Here is a 27,098-nt window from a genome sequence, read left to right as displayed (position 1 = left end):
AGTTGTTCAGGAGGTTCCACTTCTTCTACCAAAGATGTACGGTTGTACCACTGTGCATCTGCTTGTCGCCGTTTTCACATGTCTGAGGTGCTAATGTAAACACTGAGTTGAGAGGGCTTGGCCAGCAACAGCTTATTTGCCTAATCGTGATGTAGCCCTATAACATCGCATTCCTACATGAGCTCAAATCAGGCAGAACTGATTGGGTGAAATCTCAATACCTGAGAATAATTTTGTGTGTTAGATGTAATGAACCTGTTTTGTAAAGCCCACAAACCTAAACTAGTTTGTTCAAGGAAGCATAATAGTGGACCTTTAGTGATTTGAATCAAAAATCACAGCCTCAGTGAATATCAGCTGTCCATTGTGAGTCCACTAACCCGGTGGTGGTTCCAGCTGCTGGATGTGTGGCAGTCTGTAGAGCACTGAACTGTCAAGAATACGAATCCCCCCTGAAAACACTAGACTTTTTTTTTTCTGTGACATTTTCTGCAGGGGTGAAGCTCTATTTTCTGCTCCTTCTCAATGCTAAAACAAAGCAGGCAAGGCAGATGGCCCACAGATTTTAGCATATCTTGTGTAAGATGCGTACGGCTGCTGGTAATGACAAAAATAAAAATTCTACAGTGATGCAGTTAGCTTCATCAAGCTGTTATAAAGGCCTTTTAAGATGATGAAGTATCTATCTCATGTTTAGTTCAGTGCTTGTACCAAATCATTTCTAAAGGATTGCTTGGTACACCATTGAACTCTGGGCTGTAAATCATAACACACTACTGCAATATATTTACTAAAAATAATGAAGCAAAAAAAAAAACTGCTTTAAAATTTGGCACCATTTTTATTAGCATTTTGCAAATGTCAAAAGGGATTATGTTCAACAAAATGCATTTTTTCCCCACAAAAAGCACATTTTAAAGAGGATGTTTTAGTTGCTTTAAACATGAAATAGGAATATCGACATTTGATGAAAACATGAGCTATAACGTGTCTGTATAATGAGACACATTATATGTCTCATTTTACAATGTGCCTCATTTTATGAGCATGCAACAATTTATAAAATGAGACACAAATACATGCATAAGCAGAATCAGCAGATGAGCAGTTCTGCTAAAAATAACCTACACACAATATCCCACAGTCTTCAGTTTTTCTGACCTACTTTTTCTCACCTGCATAAATCTCACCCTTCAAATAAAAAAATAAAAAAAACACTCTCATGTGTGGCTCTCCTTTTCTGCAGGAGGATAATGTAACAGGGAAGAAGGCTGAGCAAAAGGTGGATTATTGAGCTCACCATTAACAATCATTAACTAATGTTGGTTACAGATACTAACACCAGCTCAACTCTTTACCGATTGTCCTCAACAAAAATCCATTTTCCCCATGGGTGTTATTTGTCTAAGTCTTTGCCTGTTTGGGCCTTTTCGACAGGCTTAGACTTGCGGTCTGTTCTGTGTGTGTGAATTTACATTTTGGATTTCTTTGTTTGCTCAAATGCTATTTTCCTGCCTAGAAGCTGACGCTGTCAGTAAACACAGCAAGGGGCTTTCTGTGTGCTGCTGTTTGATGCCAGTTTGATGCAAAAGATCCTTTATGCGACAGCCCTGCAGAGGTGTGTGTGCTATTTCCGGGCACCTTTAATTTATTCAGTAGGGGGAAAAGTTGAATTAGTAATCCAAAACTGTCTGTTTTTCTATGGTATAATAAACATGACATGACATGACATGACGTTGATGTTTATTCCTCTTAGTTACTCTTCAAATTGGGAAAAAAACAAAAAAAAAATCACGTTATCCATACAAAGCAAATGGGTATCGATCATAACAAACTAGTAAACAGTTGAAAAAAAAAGTCTACTTTTCTAAATAATTACATATTAAAACTATTGGGACCAGGCTAAATTTACCTTGTGAGAACATTTTGTGGACTGCATGTGGTTTCTAACAAGAGACAGATAATTTATCTTATGCAACCCTACACACACACACACACACAGATTGTTTTCTTCTCGAAGCCGTTCCTCGGCAAACAAATTATTTTATTCACACTGCAAAAGACTTGTCTGAAATCTTTGTTTCTCCTGAGGCACAGAGACTCTGTCTAACCCGAAAACAGGCTCTTTTAACTTTACCTTTAGCATTGGTTCGGCGCACAGAAATACCCGTCTGTCCCTATCTCAAATTAGCTGGAATTATCGACCCTCTGCACAGAGAAGAACAGCTCCACTCTTAACAAAGAATCCATCTCCCAAAAGCTTGCCTTTCTCTTGTGTGAATGCCCCTGTTAGCAGCTCTGAGTGTCTCTCAACAAAAAAAAAAGAAAAGAAGAAACCCACTTCCCATCTTATGTGTTAATTATTTCAGTGAAGCTAAAATAAGGCTTACCCTCATCAGGGAAGACATGGTGAAGGCCTCCCCAGAGATCGAACCAGCCAGACCAGTACTCCATAACCATCCTAGGTTTCTGAGGCTAGAGCAAATAAAACGGATTAGAGCCAAGAAAAATGGCAAAGGTTGGTAGAGCAACAACGTGAACAAGGAAACATGTCTGAATGACCTTTCTCTTTCTGCGCAACAGAATGCACTGGATGCTGTGGTACAACCTTTAAACAAATTGCCTTAATGTATTCTTTCGTGCTTCCAACATTTCTTTTAAACCAAGGAAACAACAGCTGAAATTATTGCTTTGTAATGGAGACATGTTTAGGAATTAATCAGAATTTCTAAATACTTATTTCAAAAGCACACCAGCAATACTAAAAAAGAAAAAAATTCAAATAGAAAATAAATAAATAAAATAGAAATAAAGAAGTAGCAAGAAGCAATAAAAACTCATTTGTCTGTGATAAAACTCGTCACCTATATTATATAATGTTTGTTTCACTGAAACAAAACAAATTCAAAAATCTGCCAGAGTTAATGTCAGGGTAACATTCCTAAATGCTGAGTTTCAGTTTGCACCAACAGGACTTACTTGAATTTCATCCAGATACTTGATCTCGTTTATGTCCAGTCTCTGGAAATTGATGGTTTCCAGCGCTTCAGAGGAAAAACAACAACAAAAACCAGAACTATTAGTAGATTCATAAGCTGGCTATTGCCTTTATATTAAAACGGAACAGCTGTTTAATTTAAAAACTTAAAGCAACTTTATAATAAAATGCTCAAATTATTTGATTAAATTTCCATTGTAACAATATAAGAGGAGGGTCAATATAAAGTACCCAGGTAGATATTTCCTTTTTTTTTCAGCCCAGGGTGGAAGAGTTATTTCTCTAAAGACAGTTTATCTGACTTGCTTTCAAGTAGGTACTAAATGATAATATGTGCCATACACTTGGAGGATTGACCGGTATATAGTTCCCAGCTTAAGACTTAACATAGCTTTTTTGTATGCTGTTTGAGAAAAATGTGGAAAATACATATACTCCACCCTTTTAGAGCAATAAAGTGGTGATTTTGAAAGCAGCTTTGGCCAACAACACTGCTGATTTAAGAGCAGTTTTACTGTCCAAAGCATTTCACCCCCTTTCCGAGTTTTACTGTTTTGTTCATTCCCAGCATTACTGTTTTGGGGTAGAAAAGGAGAGTTATTTAACACTTATCATGTGTCAATGTGCTCCCGCTTCACAGAATGTGGTAACTGCTCCACAGCTGATGACTTAAAGTGATTAGGTACCGTAAAGAAGATCGGCGGATAACGATTTCATAAATTAGCAATCACAATCCTATTTCAGTAGATATAGTGCTTATGATTACTTAACTCTATGAGTCAACAAAATGCTAGAAAACAACAGGTAAGCACATAAGTAACAGTAAATGTTTTGTTTGTTTAGAAGTGTAAGATGGAAGCAGGTTTGCGTTGAAATGATAATAGTTTGGTGTGTGTATCGGTGGCACCAACTGGCAAAGGGAATGAACTGATCCAGTCCCTTTTCACAAAAAAAACATCTATATATGATGACAATGCATAAAAGCACACGAATAACTACAAAGAAAACCTTTATAACTGTCACTAATGCATACATATAAAAACTGTAAGTGTGTGAAAGAAGAACAACTGCGTTTAAAGCTTGTGTTTCTTTTAACTGAGCTTTCCTGCCAGTGGGATGCAAAAAGAGCAACTTTCTGGTGCAACACAGAATCCTTTGCCGACAAATTGGTTCTGAACTGCTGCTGCATGACACTGTGCTGCCCTTGGATCAAACCTCTTGCCACCGTGCAAGAAAACAACCCACACACCAACATCATGTAAGTCTATGTGTGTAAGAGAGAGAGAGAGAGAGAGAGAGAGAGAGAGAGAGAGAGAGAGAGACCGTTGGTCTGTTAGCCCATCTGACAATACCTCCTTTCACTCCTCCGAGCTTCAGCCCGTCCTTGTTGTCAGAGGTCAGCAGCAGCTCTGTGATGCCTCTGGACAATAATGCCTAAACAGAGGAAGGTTTAAAGAGACAGCCAAACAAAACAGTGGGTTCGTTTCCTCAACAAAGTTTGAACAATTAAAACAAATCTGGTTTATTTTAACAGTGTTTCTCACCTCCTTTATGAAAGGCATGTACTTGTCGTCTTTAGCGTAGGAGCCGTATTCGTTCTCGACTTGAACTGCTATGATCGGGCCACCCTGGGAGTACTGCATATGAATTTGCCAAATATAAACGAAACACATTAGAGGATTTGGCGCCTGCTCTTGGACCAATCTTACCCCTGATACAGTTAAACACAGTTAAATGCAAATCCAAGTTTCTTTTTTGTGTGTGTGTGTGTGTGTGTGTGTGTGTGCGTGCGTGTGTGTGTGGCTTTTTTCAAGTAACATTGAACAAAAGAAAGGGAGAAACAATCTAATTAGCCACTGAAAGAGCTTGTTTAAGCCATGTTCACACATGCACATATATGGCCCTGATATGTGTTTACAGATATTCTTCAGGGGTTCAAACAAGAAACAAACGTCTGTCAGTATTACATACCTTCCCACCTTCCCACCTCCACAGTACTCATTACAGAAAAAAGAATGTGTTGCTTTCTATTCTTTTTTGTTGGTCTGTATCTTGTTTTTTTATTTAGATGTTGATGGATGGGCACAGAGCCTCGTCGGCCATGAAGCAAACAAAACACTGTAATTTCCTCTGCATTCTTTCCTGACCTGCCGTCTGTGCATTCTGTGAAGTCGACATCCTACTTTCCAATTGCAGGAAAACATAAAGGGCATGTTTGAAATAGCAACTCAGGGGGAAAGTCTCAACTTGAGTTTAAAGACGTTCTCCTCTTAAGACAGAAAAAAAAAAGGCATTTTATTAATGACGGTAAGGGGAACAGAAAACGGGAACTGAAAACTGACAGAATTCTAAAACAAATAGTTCCTGCTAAGATATAGCAGCAGGAAATAAATAACTCGTGGTCCCAAGAAAGGGGAAGTGATCTGCACAAAGTAAAAGTGCATATTTTTTTCCACTGAAAGGACCAGTTCCATTTGAAGATCTCAGGCATATTGGTGAGAATATTTAATATATTCTATATATGCCAGTTCTTTAAATGTGGCAGAAAGGTGGCATAGAAGTAAACAAAAAATATATATTTCATGTAGTTTTTAGATCAAATCTTGAGGCAATATACAGTTAAAATGAGGCTATTGAGGCTGCAGTATGAACTGAAGAAGCCTTGGAATTATTCTAGAGATAAAAAGACTTTGTTAAAGTGCCTGGTGCCGTGGTCAAGACATTTTGAATAATACTAGTTGCTTCTGTAAGAAAATTGAGAACAGTTCGACATTTGGTCTTTGAACAGCCAATCAACACAGAAGCAGTGCATCTTACATAATCTGCCTCAATCCATGACTCTGGTCTTAGTCAAACAAAAAAAAAAAAAAGAAATTAACTATTTCTTAACTTAGTATGTTTTGCTCACAGAATAAACTAAAAGTTGGCTTTTCAAAAATACGTAAAGCAATAAAACAATTTTAAAGCTTTTTACACATGATTTTAGGGGTGCCAGGTAGTGTGAAAGGCGATGTTACACGAGCACTACTTTCAGTTAGACAGAAAACAACTTTCTCAGGTTGTTTTTATTTTAATATCTACCACCTTGTCAAAGTTACTATGACTGCAAATCCCAGTACATCAGAAGCAATTGTTATATAAAATTGTTACTTTTTTTTAACTTCCTGAAACCACTAGATGTCCTGCAAAGCTCACACTGGCTTGTACACGCAAATGAACAAGTGGACGTTCGGTTTCAGCTTTCAGCTCTCGTTTATAATCTTTGCTTTGGGTCATTTACACACTTTTGCCAAAGCCATCCACTTCCTGCTTATTAACAAAACAATTTCTTTATGCTGTATATCTGAAGGACTACTAATCTTACTAATTATTATATAAGTAACATATAGTCTCTGGTGGACTGCTAGCATGTCCAGTGCGTGCTCTGCCTCTCAGCAATTGGCACCAGAATCCAAGTATTGAAAAATACATGAATAAATTAAATTTAAAAAAAGTACCTGGTATGGAGTAACTTTCTTTATGAGTTCATCAAAAAAGGAGTTGACTGCATCTGTGAATCCTGAGTAGGTCGTTCTCAGCTTCATATTTTCATCTCTTAGCAGCCAACTGCAAAAACAAACCACGTCAAATAAGTTCTTGACATGCATGAACTTTCTTTGGGTTTCAAGCTGAAGAAAAAAAAGATGTGGTAACCTTGATATGAGATCATGCTCTGCTGCATGTCATTTAAACACCTCGTAATAATGCTCATCAGCTAAGCGGACTCTCAACCTAACATTCCCACAGGCAAGAGCCATCCAAAATACATTCCTTCAGTCTTGTTCAGCCAACAATTACCCAATTATTGGCCTGAGCGTATTTTGATTACAGAAATAAATGAATTCATCCTTTAAGGGATAAGGCCTGCCAGATTTAATTATTGCCTGATCCGGTATCTCGCTAAAAGTCATCAGTGGCTTTCAGCAGAGTAATGGAAGTGCTTCACTGAAATGGTGTGCATTTTACTGTCTTCTGTACTCCGTATATTGTGGTTATGTGATTCCCTGTAAAGTGGGTCACTGAGAAAAATATTCTCAAATAGAAACACAACTCCTAAAATGCTCACTTGCAATTCTATTGGCTTTTTTTTTTTTTTACCCTGCAGTGAAGACACATCTGAGAATCTGATCACCTGAATGAAAAATACATTTCCTGTCAAATTTTAGACGTTCAGAAGCAACTTTAGATTAATCGGTCATGGGATATAAACTGATTTATTGTAGTTTTTGTGTTTTTTTTACCTAGGCAGTCCGCCAAAATCCCATTCAGCGCAGATGTATGGCCCAGGGCGCAAAATCACCCAGAGGCCCAAGCTGGCTGCAATGCGAAGGTAAGCTCTAAGAAGAGATGCACAATTTAGAAAAATATTTTAGTTGTGAGGGGCTATACGTCTTCATATATGCAATGATGTCAACAGTCAATAAAATGTGGAAAAGAATAATTGTTCTCAAATTATAAAGAAGCTCATCTCCAGCAGCAAATCATTTCTAAAATACCCACCCCCCCTAATTTTCCAATGAAATAAAGCTCTGAGACATTTGTTTCTATTAATTCTTCGGCAACAATCAACACATTTCATTGATCATTGGCCTCACAATCAGGAGACACACAATCACTGACTCAAATGCAAAGAGCTTATTAGGGGTAAATGTTTTCTTAGCGGTTATCAATGCAATAGACAGCCAGACTTTTTTTTTTTTTTTTACAATGCAATGGTGCCCCCTGCTGGACATTAACGATACTTGTGTCAAACCTCTAGTTGAGCATTTTACTTCAGCAAGTCCTTACTCTAAATCCAGATCATTCTCAAAGTCAAACACCCCTCGCTCTGGTTCATGCAGGTTCCATGGTACATAGCTGAAAAGACAAAAAATTTTTGTTATTTTTGTGTGTGTTATGTGTGTTTTAAGCATTTTTGTTTATAGTCAATTATAATGTTGCACTGCACTTTGTATTACAGCTCTTTACATGAGTATGACTCCTGAGCATGATCGGTTAGCTTTCACGTTCAGTTTAAAACAGTGCCGCATTTTATCTGCCCTCCCGCTCTCTTGACCTTTGTGCTCCGACATGTTCTCAGTCATGTCTGAGTTGCACAGGGCGCTCACGTTGTAAGAGTGTTGATGCCGCAGGCTTTCATCTTCAGCAGTCGGTCCTCCCAGTAGGTCCTGGGGACACGGAAGTAATGGACAGAGCCTCCCAGGATGCGGAAGGGTTGCTTCTCCAAGCTGAACTGTGAAGAGTTGGCTCTCAGTCCTTCTGCGCGCTTCATTCTTGCTCTTTGTGGATGGTCTCTGAGGAGAGAAATAATATGACATAAGACAAACAGGTTTAGAATTATATATATATATATATATATATATATATAAAAAATAAATATGTTATTTTTCTTGCCATTCTGATAATTTAGGTTCACCTGCTGAAATATCTCCTACACTGTATCACTAAGATAAAATGTTTGTGAGTGCTTGTGCATTATCTTGGGTTTTATTAGGTTTTATCTATTAATCATTAAGGGAAGGCCCCTCCCATGTGGTGATAAAAGGTCTGCAGTTGAACAGTTTACCTATAGGGAATCAGTATCCACCAAATAAATAGACAATTCCGACATATTCTTGTAATACACTTTTTGTTTTTTTGCATGAGATTGTATCACATGCAACCAGAAGTGGTCCAAGATTTTATGGAGCCCTAAAAAGATATTTTATTTGAGTCCCTACTTCAAGAAAAGACCAAGACCAAAATCCACTGAACTTAGTGGACAATAAAGTTTAATTGAATTTAATGAAAAACAAAAAGAAAAACATATGAAAATGATATTGAACTATTTTTAAAATTTCTATTTATAAGCCACTAAGACTAATTTAGATGTAGGTTCCTTCTTCATAAAAACAACTACAAATTAACATAGCGATTCCCTCAATGTGATAAACTTCACAAAAAAAAAATGTAAATAAAAAAAACAAAAAACACGGTATCGCTGTATTACTGTACAAACAAATAGATTTGTTGTTTTCTTTTTGCTGCGCCGTACACCATATGCAAATAAGCTAACTAGATCTCTTTCTGTTGAAGTGGGAGATCAGGTGTAACTTGGTGAAATAAAGCTCACCTTTGAAATTGAACACTAACAGATAAGGAACAGAAACATAATAAAGTTCACAGACAACTGAGCCGATCTCTTTGAAACTAAAGCAGGAGCTTCATGAAAAGGGACAGTAATTCAGGAGACACCAGTGAAAAAAATCCCACAATTCCAACACAGTGCGGTCATCAACACTCCGGCTTATTTAAAAATTTGACTATGCTATTACGCAATGTTTTCTGGCTGCGTGCAGTCAAAATTGCCAAAACGTCAAGGTGCGTTTACCTGCACTTTATAGACTACGTAACATGCACTGACACGGCAATAAAAATGTAAAATCACGTTGCTAAGAGCAAGTCTTAAACAGTTGCTTTATTTTGATTTTTAATAATAATAAAATCTCATTAAACTTCTCCCACTTCTACTGTTCAGAACGGTAAAAAATAATAAATTCATATGATCAAAAACTTCAGAGCATTCCTAATGTACATGTTCTAACATGTCTGTGACAATTTTCAATGGGTTGCATTTGTAAACATGATCGAATTTTAAATGACTGCAGTTTTAGTCATATTTTATTATTGACTAAAACCAAAATACAACACTAATCATTCTTGAAAAATAATCAGTTTGAAATCCCTTCTTCTTTTTCTCTTGTTTGCTTCTCCTAATTTTTTTTAAATGAGACAAACTGCATATGTCTCTGGGTCAAGTCGCCTCTTCCCCATTTTGCATCAAAGCATTGACATTTTTTCCGTTCTTTCTTTTATCTGTAGGCTGTCATAAAATATTGTGAACTTTTATTAAAACCAAAGTATCTGAGTGACTTACTGCTATTTATTAGTTAATATAACTGCTATTCCTTGCAGTACACTAAGAGAAACATAAAGAAAATTATTATTTAAATGATGGCTGTCTAAATAGGAGCGTAGTGCCCCCTTTAGGTACGGCACTGACTCAAACCCCAATATGTCTGATGCAAAATTAGCAACATTGTAGACGTTTGAGATAATACAGGGCCAAAATGACCAATTAAAACCAGACTGTCCCCTAAAATCTGTAATTTCAGATTGTGTCTCATTTTTTTTGACAAAAATTTGATTTAATTATTTTATGACATTTTATTTGGTAGCCAGATTTTCAGTCAGATTTTATGGCAAAATAAGTACAGCAGTAAACGGTCACGGATACACTGTCTGCAATAACAAGACAGTGTTGAAGTTTACGGATCACAATTTGCAGTCTTGTTCAGCAGATCTGTTATGCAACATTTTCCAAGTGGTTTTGCTGTTGGCTATTAGACAAATTTAAGGATACAGTGGAATATTTTCGTGTTTGAGTCACAAAGGTTTTGTTACCAAAACAGTATTGGAGTTTTCAGATAATTTCATCATGTTTTGGTCATTTAAAACAAGTTACCAGTGCAGAACTGAACGGTGTTCAGCCACACTTTATCACTGAGGGAAAACAAACAACAAATGTGGTGGCAACAGATGTTCATTAGAATGTGCAGAGACTTAACTTAATTTCCTTCTTTTACAATAGTTTAAGATTGAAACTTGAATTTTAATCACATTTTATCATGAAATAAAATATAATTCAGTGGAAAATGTAAGCAGATGTTGCTAAGAGTGTTTAAGTACTCTGATAACAATCACATTTTATAAATCTGCATTAATTTCAATGTGGACATAGTAGGTTACATTTTGTAATCTGTAGATTGTAGAAGCAGAAAAATAAATTACGCCCAGCGCACATGGACTGACTCCATGCAGTGGGCGGGGTTCTGCAACAATGCATACCTTCAAATGCGAACTTTAGGGAGCGAGCCTTCCTTACCTCGTAATTTGATAAGCAACTATTGCCAGAGCACCGATGCAAAGCAGGAGGAAATACCGTTGCTTTAAGGACAGACGAACCCCAAGTATCGACGAGATTTCCATGGACCAAAACAGTAGGACAACTGTTTCCTGAGCGCTTGCAGAGTGTCAGAGCGCCTATCTGAGCTGTCCAGTCCTCTTCACAAAACTGGACAACGGTTTACACAACGTCATCTACGTAACACTCTTTAAAAGAGCTGGAGACATACATTTGAGCTAACACTCAACGCCAGGTCTAATTATACCGAGTTGTTACAAAACGCGACATTGTCGCTCTGTTATTATTTTTTTATTTTATTTTTTTACCAACAATGAAAGGAAGCTGAGAAAGAGAAGTGTTTGTTTCCTCTTGGTCAGAAATAACCAGCGTAACGCATACAGCTGGTCAACCATAGCTGTGTTTAGGGACTGTCGCAAAATGACACGGATGTTGCTAAAACAAATAAGACATGGACGCTTTCATAATAAAGTGTTTGGTTTGAAAAAAAAAAAAAAAAGTATAAGTACGTAAATATATAACAATTCTGTTAGATTATTGTAGCCTCACTCACTATGACCTCAAAACATTGCTTTCCCCAATGTTTTGAGTTTCGGTATACATCACCCCAAACAAATCATGCCAAAAGTCATAAAGCACATGCTACTACTGGCATGACAACAAAAAACACATGCTACTACTGGCATGACAACAAAATGCAAGAAATGCAAGATACAGATAAAAAGCATATATATAAACATATATGCTTATATATGCTTTTTAAGCACATATATAAATATATATGCTTTTTATCTGTAAGCTGCATCTACGTCACACTTGAACAATGCTTTACCCTTCTGACAGAGAAAGAGAAAAAAGAGAGAGGGAGAGAGAGAGAGAAAGAGGGAGAGCATTATGACACTGTTGTTCCCCAACAACAATAGTTAGCGTTATCCACAGTGTTGTGTTTGAGGCCTCCCAGCACCATTTGACCCTCAGATGCTCTCTGATCAGGCTCACAGTGGTTTGGATGCAATCTGGATTTTCTCTAAGATTTCAACATTTTGGATACTAAAGCTAAGGCTTGGTAAGACTATCCAAACAACAATATCTCTCTTCAAAAGTCTTATTATTTCAGCAATTTTATGTTAAACCTTCTGAAATGCTTGTGTACAGTACTACGTTTGGTCTTAGCTTATGAGTCCTGCTATTTCTGATTTTGTTCTGTTAGATCTCATATTTACGTGAGGACAATGAACAGTTGTGAGGGGCTGAGGGCCGACTCCTCTCAGTTCACTCTGAGGGGGGAGCCCTTCCGCATCCTGGGCGGCTCCGTCCATTACTTCCGCGTGCCCAGACCGTACTGGAAGGATAGACTACTGAAGATGAAGGCCTGTGGTCTCAATACTCTTACAACGTGTGTATATCTGCAAAGATGCAAATGGATGAAATGTCTGAATGCTCTTCTTTTGTCATACGCTGAAATTATGTAGTGCTGATCAGTTGCTTATATAGTGACATGTTCAGTAAATTGGGACTAACAGTACATTTACTGCTTGTATGTAATTACACACAAGTTATTGTTTATTATGATGATTTTCAGCTTACAGCAAATGAAAACATGATATATAAGATTAGAATATTACATCAGAGGAAAAAAAAACAAAAACAAAAAAACATTTTAAATGCAGAAATGTAGGCTAAATGAAAATGTTTGACAACAGCTTAAAGGTTGATATTTTTAAAAGGTACTTTTAATCTGGCAAAGGAACCTCATCAGAACTCATATTCTAATTTATTGAATTTGACTATGAACAGTCATTAAAATAAAGTGAGTAAGTGGCACCTGCTCCTAATAAACACCTTCAGAGATTACTGATATTTGCAGATGCCCACATGGAAAAGTCAAAGCCAGTGGAAAAACGTTTTATAGTTAGACAGAGCAAAGTGGGGTGTAAATATTTCCACAACTTTAAACCTGGGTGGATCAGAAAAAAACACAATGTGCACAAACTCTGGTTTTCAGATGTCATTGTATTTGGTATATAACCATTTGACCCCGAAAAAAAAAAAAATACATTTCAGCTTCTGATCAGTAATGTTGGACATATCAGATTATTTTTACCTTGCCGGATTGTGTTCTCATTTAACATCAGCGAAGCCATTTCCTTTGGTCTGTTTTTCAGATATGTGCCATGGAACCTGCATGAGCCTGAAAGAGGGACATTTAACTTTCAAGATCAGCTAGATCTCAGGAAAGGCTCTGCATAATCATGTTGTTGTTGTTTTTTTTCTGGGATACATCAAAAGGCGTTCTGACTTATTAGTTTTGAACAGAACAGAACATTTCTGTGTCTCTTTCAGGGCCTATATCAGTTTAGCAGCAGAGACAGGTTTCTGGGTGATCCTACGTCCAGGACCTTACATCTGTGCTGAATGGGACTTGGGTGGCTTGCCAAGGTGATGTCACATTTCTATTGTGTTTGCTATATCAATGTCTAATTAACATTGTTTTTCTTTTGGGGTGGGGGGCTGGGGGGTGGATTTCCCAGCTGGTTGCTACAAGATAAAGACATTCAGTTGAGAACAACTTACCCCGGATTTGTAAATGCTGTCAACTTGTACTTTGACAAACTTGTCTCAGTTGTCCAACCTCTGATGGTAACTGCACTTTTTAATAGGTTTTATGGTAAAGAATAGCCTATTTTCTTTACTAATACGCAATGTGTCTCTTAGTTTGAGAATGGAGGACCAATCATTGCTCTCCAATTAGAGAACGAGTATGGATCATATGCAAAGGACGATGAGTATATGCCTTTTTTAAAGAATGTGAGTTAATTACAGGCTTTTTGTTAGCACCCTTCCATTTGTTAAATGCACATTCTCTACTTTCTTTCATATAGTGTCTCCAGTCCAAAGGGGTCAATGAGCTCCTGCTAACTTCTGACAACTGGGAAGGTTTGAGATACAGAAGGATGGAGGGAGGTAACTACATGACTTATGGCAAAACATAAAGTGTATCTCACTGTATTTTTGGTTATACATTTTTGTCTTAATGTCGTCCAAAAAGTTTGTGAATTTGATCGTTTCAGTTCTAAAAACAATAAATCTTCAGAGGTTGTCATTTGGAGCCATTCAGCACTTGGCATGCATGCAGGTAAGTGGTGGTGATGGATGATTTAATATTGCTCTTGCATACGTCACATCATCTTGGACAAATTTGCTTGCAGCCTTTCATTAAGTTTCACTCTTATTCTAGTAGAACAATCTGACATGCAAATGAATTAAAAGTTAAGAAACATGTTTTTCACATTGTCACTGGTGGCACAATTGTTGATATATTCTAAATTAGTATAATGTATCCATTTTAATTATGTACTTTTAAAAGTTGATCTAAACTTCTAGGAATACAATATGTATTTAGCCTATGTCAGGGCGTTTTTAAACATCGTTGCCATGGGTGCCAACATTTATGTGTGTATGTTGTGAATCAACAAACATTTCCGTTGTACAGGTTGGCCAACGTTTGATGGGATTACTAACATTATTTTTTACACACGTGTTTTCCTTCTAGCCCCAGAAACCTCTAATGGTGATGGAATATTGGTCTGGGTGGTTTGATGTCTGGGGAGAGCATCATCATGTGTTCCATGCAGAAGGTACTCGCCCGTCTTTTTCTGAGCCGCTCTTGTTTCCACTCATGCTTTTGAACATGCTCACACTTCACCTAACAATTAGTCTTGCTTTTTGCATGACTACATTTCTTATCTGAACGTGTCAAGAACACAATGAATACTGTATGTGCTGCCCTTAACAGACATGCTTGGCGTGGTGTCAGAAATTCTGGAGAGAGGCGTTTCCATTAACCTGTACATGTTTCATGGTGGCACCAACTTTGGCTTCATGAATGGAGCAATGGACTTTGGCACCTACAAACCCCAGGTCACAAGTTATGGTAGGCAGGTGACATTAGAGCGCCAAAATCTAATACATTTCACAACAATAAGCAATAAACATTTCATACTTGGTTTGTAATCTGTGTCTTGGCAGATTATGACGCTCCGCTATCTGAAGCTGGAGATTGCACTGTCAAATATGAAATTCTGAGGGATTTATTCAGCCGGTACAACTGTAAGCTCTTCAACATCTCATTTAAAATAACCACCAAATATCATCCGAAATAAACAAATTGCAATCAATTTCTTGTTCTCGTTATCCACGAAAGCTGAAGGAGGCATGATTAGCTTCGACTAAATGTTTTGCCTGCTTGCGTTCTAGCGGAGCCTCTTCCTGAAGTGCCTTCTCCTCAGGAGAGGAAAGCTTATGAGCCAGTGTACACGCAGCTGTACCTTTCTCTGTGGGACGCCATACAGTTCATAGATAAGGTAAGCATCAGTCTAGTGTGACAGCTAGAATAATAAACAAGACATGCCCAATTCAGATACTTCATTTATTAAGGGAGCTAGTAATATAGCTAACTATTAGTTATGGAATATTTGTGAACAAACAGTGAGAAACAGGATAAAGTTCTGGATTACATCCTTGAAAATTCATTGAAGATCATCCAAAAAGAATACAGGTACTGAGCAACAACTGCAAACGTACCAACCATTGCATGCATCTGAACCAAAAGTCAGGCAAGGAGAGCATTTGTATTAGAAGCAGACAAGACAGCAATTGTGACTGTAGGGAGCTGAATCTGGCCTTTATAGAGTAGCTGCAAGAAGAAAGTCTCTGTACAGAGAAAGTCACAAACAGTATTTTGGATCAAAGCCAAATTATGTGTTGGAATGGCCCAGTCAAACCATAGACTATATCCGACAGATTTTCTTTTTTTGATAAAACTTGAAAATTGCTGTTCATTAATGCTGTTGAACCAACCTCGAGCTGCAAAGATGAACAGGAAGAAAACTTAGTCTCTACATGTTCAAAGAAGGCAGACATACCCTAAACGACTTCCAGCTGTAATTGTGGCAGAAGGCAATAAAAAGTATCATCCAAAAGTTTTCATTTTATAATTGTAAGACATTTTCAAAACCATATTCCTTTCAGTTCACACACTTCTTCGTGTTGGTCTATCACATAGAATCACAATAAATTCCCCCCTGTGGATGTAACAAAACCAAATTTGCGAAGGTGTAGTCTATGTCTTGTACCAATCGTAACACACAATGCCTTTAAAATTCCCACATCTATTATGTTTGACTATTTACCCATCTAGCCATGCAGGTCAGAGAGGCCAATAAACATGGAGAATCTCCCAGTCAACAACAGCAATGGTCAGTCATATGGCTATACACTGTATGAAACCACCATCAGTGGTGGAGGAGCGTTAAACTCTGGGAACAACATCAGAGACAGAGCTCTGGTGAGAACAGTGACCAAAAGACCAACATAATGTTTTGACGTAATGTAAATTGATATCGTATGAGTTACATCTTGGATGCACCTTGATGTTCTCCAGGTGTTCTTGGATCGGGAACATGTAGGATGTTTGGACTACAAGACTCATGAAGTCATCTTGCCTGATGCCAAGGTATTAGTTATCACGTTTTATGTCAACATGAAATTACTTGTTATAGACTAGTTAAACAAAAACTTTATAGGTAGGAGTTCTAAACATTGTGGTCTGCTTGATTCTATTCTAAGCTTCATCAACCAACATAAATTGTATTTTTTTATTTTTTTTTTATTCTGTATTTTTTTTTTTCAAACAAACATTTTAAACTTTCTGGTTTCTCATACAGTTCACTTCACTGTCAAATAACCTTCTTAACTGTATTATTCATTAATAATCCTTCCCAGAAATGACACAGAAATGATTTGTGTGTGCCTCACAGAGAGAGAGGACCTTGGCTGTACTTGTTGAAAACTGTGGAAGAGTGAATTATGGTAAAGCTCTTGATAACCAGCGCAAAGGTATTTATGGATCACTTTCATTTACTGCACATTATGCTTATTACCTTTCTATTATTGTATACTCAAAACCATGTTTTAGCCATTTTAGAATCATTTTCACAGCTAGGTTTCCAGTTTTCCAAGTTAAGAGTTATTTTTCTGGTATTTTACATAAAGCATAGCACAAGAACTTCAAAGAAATGTGACCTTTTCATCTAGTGTCCCAGAGCATCCAGAGCATTTTTCTAATTCGCACACTTATTTATCTGCGTATCGTTTTAGTGTTCACCCTACTCTGAATGACATGCGTTTGTCTTGTCAACATGGTTACAGGTATTGTGGGAGACATTGTGCTTAATCATGCACCACTAAGAGGATTCACCACCTTCTGTTTTGATCTAAAGCCAAGCTTTATAAAAAGGTATGCCTTTTGTGAATTTTCCAATTTATCTGAATCTGTTAATGACATCACTTTATATAAAATATCTGACCTTGATTATATTAGTCTGTTATACCAATAGCTTGTGTGCTGGATTAAGCATCTGCATCAATCGGAATTAATTCACTTTTATTCACAATCCGAATGCACTGCATCCCTCTTGTGTTTCTGTTTAGGTTGTCAAGTTCAGGTCAGTGGAAAACCAACCTTAAGTCAGGGCCAGTCCCAGGATTTTTCCAGGCCAAGCTCGTTTTGGACGGTCCTCCAAAGGACACCTTCATCAAGCTTCCTGTGAATATGACAATTTATTCATTTGTGTGGTAATCTAATTGCATTTAAAAGAATAAGCAAATGTACTCTTTATGATTACATTTGTTCAATGAACAAATCAAGCCAGAATCAAACAATTTTTAATTTCTGTTCCAAAAGAGCTGGGATTCCAAGACGTATTTGTTGCTTGCATTTGGAATTTCTTTGGAAAAAAAGAGCCTGTGTTGATATATGTGCCGTGCATGCATCCACAGAACTGGGGTAAAGGAGTGGTGTTTGTCAATGGCCAGAACCTTGGTCGTTACTGGTTCATTGGTCCCCAGCATTTCCTCTATCTCCCAGGACCTTGGCTCAGAAGTGGAGACAACCAGGTGCAATGTTCAACTTGAAAGTATTGCTCAATTTATCTATTGTTATCTTCAGAAGAAAAGGAATTTGACTTTTGCTCTCTACCACAGTTTTCTTGCTTTCTGTCTTTCTCTGTGTGTGTTTCCGTGTGTAATCTGTGTGTAATCGGGGTTAAATTATTTCTGCTTTCTTTCAGATCATTATTTTTGAAGAAGAAAAAGTGGATGGAAAAATTATGTTTTCTGAAAATCCTGAATATGGGAAAACCATTGATGTTTACAAACTTCCCTTTTGCAGTCTGCTGTAAACATTGTACACACCCACTAAGGAATTATTTATTGTTGCTGAAATTGAATATGAATTTTATAAACCAGTTAACACACTTAGGATTGTTTGTGGTTGCATGTTGTAGCAGTTTAACATAATTTATTCAGAGCTTAATGTTGTTGCTATTGATTAATTTAGTTTCATAAACTGCAATGCTTTGCATTTTTATAAAGAATGTTGGGTGGAGTATTTTTTTAAAACAAATGTACACTGGCAATAACTTAATAATAAAGCGTCCACTATTCTGATGATCATTTCCAGTCCATGTAATGGTTTCATATGGCTTGTATGAAAGCTTTTCTCCAGAAGGTTTCAGATGTTTAATAAAGCCATGCCAGCTGCTTCCACATGTTTTATTAGAGCTAAATCTTCCTAAATCCCGTGCAGTGTTTTCATATATGACTCAAATATTTTGCTGTAGCAAATAAAATATAGATACACAACAAACCGATCAGTTTGTTTCCTTATGTGACGTTTTGCGAGGCTAAATTTTGACTCTACAAAATACTAATTCAAAACAAATCAGCAAAATGAATAAAAGACCCGATGACGAGTCGTGTTAGGTGAAAGGTTACGTCTAAAGTGAATTTGACTGATTCTTACCAAATAGTCTGGCTAGGAGCTTGTATTTTAGCACGAACTTTACTCTCCTTAGACATGGATGTGAAAAGTGCGAAGCTTTTCAGGGAGCAGGGAAGTCGTCTGTTCCTTGGATGTGTAGAAATTGCCCCGCCCACGCTCTAATGACAGACTCACAGGAAGCTGTGAGAGTTAACGGGAAACAAATGTTGACTTTCACAGTAAAGTTGCTGTCTTTGTCATGCTATTTATAATAAAAACAAAAGTACTGATATCATCATAATGAAACGCAATTTTTCTAAAGTTTACGATCAAACTGAACAAAATATGACATATAGACATCCGGTTTACGCTGCTAAGATCTGTAGTTTCTAGATGGAAGTTTATTTTGAAATACATCTTCGGAAAGATGTGTTATTCCTTCAGTTGGCTTGACCTGAATATGAGCGCTGACATTTCTGCAGGTGAAGGAGCGTTGTTCTGGTTGAACTTGTTTAGGAGTCGACAAGATGTTCTTTAAAGCATTTATCTGCTAACCTAAGACGAGGCAGTTATGCTTTGAATATACTTTCCAAATATTACGTATGAAATGAGTCTATAGCAGCTACAGACTCATCTTTGCAATATCATAGCCTAGCATAAAAAGTGAGCTGCTGAAGTGCAGTAGTAGTAGTGGGTCAGTTTTTTTCTAAGCGTGGTCAAGTTTTGTTTTGACAAACGGGGTTTTGGTTAATCCTGCCGACATGGAGTTGTTCGGATGCATTTCCAGTATTCTCGGATATTCTGCTTGCGTTGTGCTGACTGGTGTTTTGTTTGCTGCCTACAATCTTGGTGTAATCTACCAGTTGTTTCATAAGGTAGGTGATTGGAAATCATCAACAACTTCAAGACATTTTTCTTTCTGTGTGCTATAATTCAAAGCAGCTCTCCAGTGCCCTGTTTGTGAAAATATTCTGCAATATTTTTAGTCCCCCTGTTCCGTCTAAGCTGTTAAATGTCAAAGGGAAGCCTGGGCTCTATTCATGTAAACTTTGACCAGCCCTGCGGTTGTCTCATAAAGGCTATTCAAACACAGTGGTTGTTAGTGGGATTGCACAAAGTAAAGGGGCACTTTACAGCTGCAGGCCTGAACAATAAGCGCTGTTGTCAAAGGGAGATAATGTGACAGGTGACCTTGGGAATGGCCACATGTCACTGGGACAGCAGCCTATACAATGTGTTGGTTTGTTTTTGTTTTTTTATTTTACACCTTTTTTTTTGTAGTTCTGATTAAATCAGTGAAACAACACTTAGATTTTAAATCTAGGTGGTGAGTGTTTTTGGGGCAGGCAGTAGAGTTACTATCACTAGAGAGTATTTTCTAAAAAAAAATCCTGTGGTCATCTGGGAACACCTGATTCTGAATGAAAATTCTGTAGTCAATTGGTTTCATTTAATTTTATTTAGGGGTATCAGAGTAAAGGAAGCTGAAATCAAGTGCATTCTTTTCATATTTTAATTTGCAGAAAAATCACTGTTTTCACTAATGAGAAAGAATGGTAAGATGTCTAATTTTATTTGACCTTTTTACCGTTTTTAAAATTTTTTTTATTGAATTCAGACTGAAACAAAGAGCCCCCGGCATGGAGGGGAGAGTGTTGCCGAAGTCCTCCGTGCGCATGGAATCAAATTCCTTTTCACTCTCGTTGGTGGGCACATCTCTCCCATCCTGGTGGCCTGCGAGAAGGTTGGCATCCGCGTCGTTGACACCAGACACGAAGCCACTGCTGTCTTTGCTGCTGATGCTGTGGCGAGGCTCTCAGGTACACACAGCTCAGCCACACAAGAAGAGCACGAGTTAATATTTGACCTCAGCGTCTGTTGGCACATACCATGTTGTCAGTAGCTGTGGGGAAGTAAGGAACCGAGTCTTCTGCAGCCTTTTTAGGGTGTGCCTTTGCTGGTCAACATTATGACTTGTCAAACACAGGTGCAGCTCACGGAAATGTCAATATCTGGTTTAAATGAAAATATTTTGCTAGACATAAATATTAATGCACATCTCTTTCTGCTGTCTTCCCAAGGTACTGTTGGCGTAGCCGCAGTGACTGCTGGCCCGGGCCTGACTAACACAGTGACAGCAGTGAAGAATGCTCAAATGGCAGAATCTCCATTGCTGCTTTTGGGAGGAGCTGCTAGTACATTACTGCAGGTACATCAGTGTCACCTTCTTTTCAGAATTTTCTAAAGTGCTAAAACTATTTAAACATAATGATTCAGTTGCCTGGAGCCTTGTAGCACCTCGTTTAGAAAAATAAATTGTATAATCGAACAGTGCAATCATTCACTTAAGTCCCGCTTTTATAGATTATCAGTAAACATAAGAATTTAATTACCAACATCTACCACTTTCCTTCCAGAGACAGCAATAAGCTTATTGCACAACTTATTTGATTTGTTTTCATCTGTGTTTAGTAAATAGAAAAATAACTCTTGGGTTTAAATAATAATTCAAGCTGATAAAAACCTGGTCCTTTTTATTATGTGCTAAAATCCAAAGAAAAATCTAACGGAAAGACGGTGTATATATGATATAAATGTGCCAATCTAATAAAATACCACAACTAAACTTTAGTAGGTGGTGCTGGTCTCCGATGGTGCTCCTTCTAGTTGTCCAAATGAGCTGTTTTTACCCGTTTGTGTCACAGGGCAGAGGGGCACTGCAGGACATCGACCAGATGTCTCTCTTCAAGCCTCTATGTAAGTTCTGTGCCTCCATCCGCACCGTCAGGGAGATCGTGCCAACACTCGGGAAGGCTCTGGCCATTGCTCAGTCAGGAACTCCTGGTCCTGTTTTCATCGAGTTTCCCATTGATACTCTGTACCCATACCACCTGGTGTCCAAAGAGTTTGCTGTTAAAAATCCTCCCAAAGGGCTGATGGGAAAATTTGTCTCATGGTATGAGGAAATGCTGATTTTTTTTATTTATTTTTTTTTATAAAGAAACAAAATTGGGTCATATAATGTGGAAAAAATAAGCACTTGTTGAATCTAGACGACAATAATGTATTTATGATTATCCAGTTAATAGATTGCTTACTTGTAAGGTACCTCAATAATCACCTCATGAACCTTTTTGCTGGAGCCTGGGAGACCAGAGATGTTTCCCCACTTCCTGTTCACATCCCTCAAGCCACAGATGATCAGGTAATCTCATCTTTTAGGATCTGGTCGTTTTCAGTAAATACATGATCAGATAGCATCATGTTATGGGACACAAGGGGAACAGACTCAATTGAATGTTCTGCTTCTTTTCAGGTACAAAGGTGCATAGAGCTACTGAGTCGAGCCAAGAAACCCGTCATTCTCCTTGGGAGCCAAGCTACACTCCCTCCTACGCCAGCAGAAGACATCAGGTAAAGGAACATGTGTTTGTCTTTCACTAATTAAAGTCTAACAATGTCATTTTGTGCGCCACAAAGATGTATGACAGGGTGCAAATATGTCTTTTTTTTTTTTTTTTTTACAGAAAGGCTTTGGAGGATCTAGGTATCCCCTGCTTTCTCGGGGGCATGTCCCGGGGCATGCTGGGAAAAGACAGCCCTATCCACATCCGACAGAACAGACGGGATGCTCTCAAGGAGGCCGACCTGGTTCTCCTTGCAGGTTCATTTTTACCGTGAAGTTAATTTAGTAATGATGGTTGCCGTTCACTCAGAAAAGTAAAGCTGATTGAGATGGATGACAGTGCCTTGCATACTTATTCACCTAAATAAAGCCCCATGCATTACCTTAATAACATAGTCCGCCTATGTGTAACTAAGCACACAAAATTTTATTCTAAACCCAAAATCTAGACTTGAAAATGTTTGTTTACTTGCTGAGATTTTAGCTGTTTCACAAAAGGAAAAGGGGGATTTTTTTTATTTATTTTTTAAAAATATTTTTAAGAGTTTTATTTTTCCAATAAAATAGATGGTGAGGCAAAACTGCATTGCTAGACAAAATAATGAAAGATTGTGAATATTTGTCCTTGTTTATTTTGTAGGCACTGTGTGTGACTTCCGTCTGAGCTATGGCAGAGTTCTGAACAGAAGGAGCAAGATAATCGCTGTCAACAGGGACAAGTCACAGCTGCTGAAAAACTCCGATATGTTCTGGAAACCAACTATAGCAATTCAGGGTACATTTGTAAAATGCTGTCTTTATCATAATTAAAATGCCACCTTATTGTTTGCCCATAAATTGGATTATGTATGAAATTGTCAGGTTTCTTGCGTAGTAATAAAAGTCTGGAAAGTGATTGAATTGGCTTTTATAATTTTCCAGGTTGGGATAAATATGAAAATACAGTTTGTATTTCTTGTTCTATTATATAAACAATCAAGAATTAATTTTTTTTAAATATCATAATTAAAGTCCAAATACAAGTGAAGTAGCTCATCATCACACTGTTGAAGCTGTCATTGGGTCACTTTATTATTTCTGTAACAGATACACAGATAATAAAACCCAAATGTCCAGAATTCTGTAAAAACATGAAAAAAATAGACATTTTAATCTGAAAATCTTTAAGTTAAAAATGTGCGAGCCCTCTATTGTGAATTTCATTATGGTTATTTATTCTCCCAACTGTGGATTCTTAAAACAAATGACGGCTTTTGAAGTTGGGTCTGATGTTATGTATGCTTTATATTTTCTTTCTTTTAGGTGACGCTGGCTCATTTATTGTGCGTCTCTCTAAGGGGCTGAAGGGCCATCGCTGTCCTGAGGAATGGTCTCAGAGCCTCAAAGCTGGAGATTCTACCAAAGAAGATGCAAACAGGTGGACATTGGGAGGGAGAGGGGGTTCTGCACAGTTAGTGCAGAAAATATAATAATGCACTGTTACTTACAAAATCATTCCTCAAATTGTTTTCAGGGCTAAAGCTAATGAGAAGACAGAACACCACCTAAATCCTTTAAAAGTCCTCCACTGTGTGGATGAGCTGATGGCTGACGACAGCATCATTGTAGCAGATGGGGGAGATTTTGTGGGAAGTGCTGCCTATATAATGAGACCAAGAGGACCTTTGCGTTGGTTAGATCCAGGTAATATACAAGCAACAAGATGATTAAACCAGCAGAACCATAGTAACAAACTTTTGTAGTTAATTTAATCAGTGTCATAGCTATGCTACAGAATCACTAGCACCAATGTGTTGTGTTCTCTTTCCTTTGAAATGTCTTAATCCAGTTGGTTCATGTTCCTGTAGGAGCCTTTGGAACTCTGGGAGTTGGAGGAGGTTTTGCTTTGGGAGCAAAACTGTGCCGTCCTGAGTCTGAGGTATAATGTTTACATCATTTATTTCATTAACTCTCACGTTTCGTTCCTTATCCACAAAAAAAAAGCAATTTTTTTGCATTTTTTCAGGTGTGGATAATCTATGGAGATGGCTCCCTGGGCTACAGTGTTGCAGAGTATGACACGTTTACCCGGCACAAGGTAAACGCATGAATCTTTGACTTAAACATGTAAGACACTCAGATATTCATCTGATACAAGAAAAAGCTCACACTTTGTTCTGATTTATCCCACTGTTAGGATTTCTCACCATCCTCGTTGGTTTAGAGATGCACAGATCAGGGCTCTGTGCCGGATTTATGAACTCTAGTTTTTGTGCAGATTTTTGGTAAATTCCTCTTTTTCTGTAAGAACTTTACGATCATAAAATATATTTTTTTTAGCTTTCTTGTTGTGAACAGAAACTATCTATAGTGAAAGCTGAGGTTGCCATTCTGCTGTGCAAGAGAGCATTTGACCTGAAACAGGCTTTCACTGAAACAGACAACACTAGTGGTCAGAGCAGAGAAGGGTTGAGCTCGCCAGGTGGATATTTTAACCTTTTTCATGTGTTGTTTTGTCAGATGTAAGCTTTGTAATGTTGTCTGTTTTTACCTTTGTGGTGTTTGACTTGAGAAATGTTGGGCGGGTGGACAGTGAATGCATTGGTGAGCTCCACCCGGTTGCTTTTAATTACTTGTCTTGATGCTGTCTTTAAATATTTCCTCTGACAAAGGTACAGATAATGCTAAGATGGTAGTTTAGGTGGAGCTTACTCGAAACTGAGCTCTACTGTGATTATTTTACTTGATCGCTTTGTTCTTCAGACACCAGTTATATCTGTGGTTGGAAACGATGCGTGTTGGAGTCAGATCTCCAGAGAGCAGGTTCCCATCCTTGGTAGCAACGTGGCTTGTGGCCTTGCTTTTACAGGTACGTATTTGACCGTCGATGTGTGTTGTAACGTCCACAGTACCGCATCCCATAATCCAAAGAACATTGTTTATGAAGTTGTATATTGCTAAGCAAAAACACTTTTTCAATGTGAAAAAGTCATCTTTCATTTTCTTTCCAGATTATCACACAGTGGCAGATGGTTATGGCGGTAAGGGCTACCTTGTCAGACGAGAAGACGAGAACCAGCTAAGTGACATCATAAAACAGGCTCAAAGGGATTCAAAGGAGGGCAAGGCTACTCTTCTCAATGTTTTGATAGGGAAGACCAATTTCAGAGAAGGATCCATCTCTGTGTAGAGAATCTCTGCATTAAAAGCACTCGTATTCTTTTTTTTTTAACTTTCGCTTCCAATGTCTTTTTTGTCAATTTCATAAGGGATTTTAGCTTACGATTTAATTTTGAATTGCATTTAATATATCCTTGATGTAATATGGTCCTACTTGGACATTAGGACCATATTTTTGACAAGTTGACCCATTTGTTGCAATAACGGTCATTCTTGTTTACCTCAGTGATAATACCAACAACCTTCTCCAGACTTTGAAAGTTTGAAATTTATGCATCTGCTGTTCGTGTTCATGTAGCACGATGCTGTTCGTCGTGCTACCTGCAAGGTTGCAGAAAGTAAGTCTTGCAATTTTGAAAGGAAATTAATAATCAGACATGTTTAGGAAAATCCCTTCTTATATTTTTAAAATTTTAGCAACCCTGTGCAAGTTTGTAAATAAACTAGCTACCAGGATTAGGCCTGTCACGATAAACGATAAATCAATTAATCGCACGATAAACTAAACCTATCGACCTCATTTTAAGTATCGGCTTTATCGTCTCTTCCTGATTTTTTTCTTTCTGTTGATGACAATGAATGAAAAAAAGCTCAACTCCGGTGCTCTCCACTGACTTTCCCTTCCTCATTTCCTTTGTCTAATGTCCAGCGCACACTACATGAGTTGTCGGCCCATTTTCAAAACCAGACCTCAAATTAGCCGACAGAAATCCTAGGTATAACGGTTCGGTCGGGTTCGTCGTGCCATGTGGTGTCCAGCCACATGCGCACAAAATAATGGCTACAAGTCCAGTTAATTCATTTTAAAATCAGGCATTAATCAATGCTTTACTAGAATCTACTTGTGACGTATGTGTCTAGAGTCAGCGTAAAGTCCTGACTGAATGAAAATCATTATAACCTATTTATGTCACGTTAACGAAGAACAGCTGAAAACTTACCGGGTTCATCAACTGCGGTAGCAATTTGGCTCCAATTCCTCTCCCTGTCATTTCTATATTCTTTGCACAAAATGTTGAATAAACATTAATGTTGTTTCCACATATGATCACCAATGTCCGCTGGACTTCGGGTTGCGCTGTGTCAGCTGTTTGGGAATCCCCTCCGTAATTTCCCGTCAGAAAGCGCGGAGGAGAATCCGCGCTTTCTGATTGGCTACCTGCCACATTCAGCGTTAAGCTCCCAGTCGGGGAAAACCCCTGATTTAGATCGGAGTGGCCACGACGATCTAAATCACACTACAGGATGATCGGTTACGAAATCACCAGCGACAATCTTAGATCGGTCAACGTTCTAAGATTGTCATAAGAGGAAAATGGGGCCAAAAAATCGACCACCTCATTAGGTGGTCGGATGTGCCCATCTTCTCTATTTAAATCTAGTGATTACTGAAGGGCAATATAGTATACAGACTTCATAATCTGCACTCTTTTGGTTGAATGCAATATTTATTTCCACTTTGGCTTTATGTTGTTTAGTTTTTATTCAAGTACTTTTTTTGTTAATGGAGACTGAGAATCCATTAACACTGGAACTGATTTAGTTTTTCAGTTCCAGTGTTATGTGTTCTTTTGAAAATAAAGTGCATCTATCCATGGCAGGAAATCACATTCATTATTAGTCATTTCCATTAAATCAGTGTCAAAAGGTCTTGAAACAATATTATCGTTTATCGCAATAATTTTTTAGACAATTAATCGTCCAGCAAAAT

General features: G+C 37.8%; 3 protein-coding genes across 6 annotated transcripts in view; 2 read left to right on the top strand and 1 right to left on the bottom strand.

The window, feature by feature from the left end:
• Positions 1-11,858, bottom strand: part of LOC103474770 (beta-galactosidase-1-like protein 2) — a 28,456-nt gene extending 16,598 nt beyond the window's left edge. The window contains exons 1-9 of one of the 3 annotated variants that reach the window (XM_008425984.2): positions 10,962-11,858; positions 8,146-8,331; positions 7,826-7,894; positions 7,279-7,374; positions 6,496-6,604; positions 4,543-4,635; positions 4,351-4,432; positions 2,980-3,044; positions 2,391-2,475 (exon numbers count right to left, since the gene is read on the bottom strand). In XM_008425984.2, the coding sequence (XP_008424206.1) occupies positions 2,391-2,475; positions 2,980-3,044; positions 4,351-4,432; positions 4,543-4,635; positions 6,496-6,604; positions 7,279-7,374; positions 7,826-7,894; positions 8,146-8,331; positions 10,962-11,065 (889 nt within the window). In that variant the 5' untranslated portion in view covers positions 11,066-11,858. Of the gene's footprint in view, positions 1-2,390; positions 2,476-2,979; positions 3,045-4,350; positions 4,433-4,542; positions 4,636-6,495; positions 6,605-7,278; positions 7,375-7,825; positions 7,895-8,145; positions 8,332-8,453; positions 8,483-10,961 lie in introns of those variants that run through there. The other 2 variants (XM_008425982.2, XM_008425983.2) reach the window with 2 other exon arrangements.
• A 104-nt stretch (positions 11,859-11,962) lies between these two features.
• LOC103474771 (beta-galactosidase-1-like protein 2) lies at positions 11,963-18,712 on the top strand. The gene is made up of 19 exons (XM_008425985.2): positions 11,963-12,066; positions 12,211-12,396; positions 13,166-13,234; positions 13,344-13,439; positions 13,532-13,640; positions 13,716-13,808; positions 13,883-13,964; positions 14,072-14,136; positions 14,554-14,638; positions 14,797-14,934; positions 15,030-15,110; positions 15,258-15,364; positions 16,201-16,347; positions 16,444-16,515; positions 16,820-16,898; positions 17,211-17,298; positions 17,493-17,607; positions 17,841-17,957; positions 18,131-18,712. The coding sequence occupies exons 2-19, from the start codon at positions 12,233-12,235 to the stop codon at positions 18,239-18,241; spliced, it is 1,818 nt and encodes a 605-aa protein (XP_008424207.1). The 5' UTR covers positions 11,963-12,066; positions 12,211-12,232; the 3' UTR covers positions 18,242-18,712.
• A 548-nt stretch (positions 18,713-19,260) lies between these two features.
• Positions 19,261-25,920, top strand: ilvbl (ilvB (bacterial acetolactate synthase)-like). Of its 2 annotated transcripts, XM_008425981.2 has the most exons (14): positions 19,262-19,697; positions 20,441-20,642; positions 20,904-21,031; positions 21,528-21,778; positions 21,928-22,027; positions 22,139-22,236; positions 22,350-22,486; positions 22,869-23,003; positions 23,531-23,645; positions 23,742-23,911; positions 24,076-24,146; positions 24,234-24,305; positions 24,971-25,076; positions 25,219-25,920. In XM_008425981.2, the coding sequence occupies exons 1-14, from the start codon at positions 19,584-19,586 to the stop codon at positions 25,395-25,397; spliced, it is 1,878 nt and encodes a 625-aa protein (XP_008424203.1). In that variant the 5' UTR covers positions 19,262-19,583; the 3' UTR covers positions 25,398-25,920. The 2 variants fall into 2 exon arrangements, with proteins under 2 accessions (XP_017163552.1, XP_008424203.1); XM_017308063.1 differs by lacking the exon at positions 25,219-25,920 and having other exon boundaries at positions 19,261-19,697; positions 24,405-25,064.
• Positions 25,921-27,098: the final 1,178 nt, after the last annotated feature.

Source organism: Poecilia reticulata, linkage group LG13 (genome assembly GCF_000633615.1).
Source record: "Poecilia reticulata strain Guanapo linkage group LG13, Guppy_female_1.0+MT, whole genome shotgun sequence".
Lineage (NCBI taxonomy): Eukaryota > Metazoa > Chordata > Actinopteri > Cyprinodontiformes > Poeciliidae > Poecilia > Poecilia reticulata.
Note: the sequence above shows the minus strand (reverse complement) of the source record. Positions and strands in the feature narration are given on the sequence as shown.

Excerpts from the sequence above, each read along its gene's own strand:
- LOC103474771 (XM_008425985.2), top strand. The coding sequence starts at position 12,233 with ATGAACAGTTGTGAGGGGCTGAGGGCCGACTCCTCTCAGTTCACTCTG. Across the intron at positions 14,137-14,553 it reads AGCACTTGGCATGCATGCAG|CCCCAGAAACCTCTAATGGT; the intron begins GTAAGTGGTGGT and ends TTTTCCTTCTAG. Across the intron at positions 16,348-16,443 it reads ACATCAGAGACAGAGCTCTG|GTGTTCTTGGATCGGGAACA; the intron begins GTGAGAACAGTG and ends GATGTTCTCCAG.
- ilvbl (XM_008425981.2), top strand. The coding sequence starts at position 19,584 with ATGGAGTTGTTCGGATGCATTTCCAGTATTCTCGGATATTCTGCTTGC. Across the intron at positions 19,698-20,440 it reads TCTACCAGTTGTTTCATAAG|ACTGAAACAAAGAGCCCCCG; the intron begins GTAGGTGATTGG and ends TATTGAATTCAG. Across the intron at positions 25,077-25,218 it reads TTGTGGCCTTGCTTTTACAG|ATTATCACACAGTGGCAGAT; the intron begins GTACGTATTTGA and ends TTTTCTTTCCAG.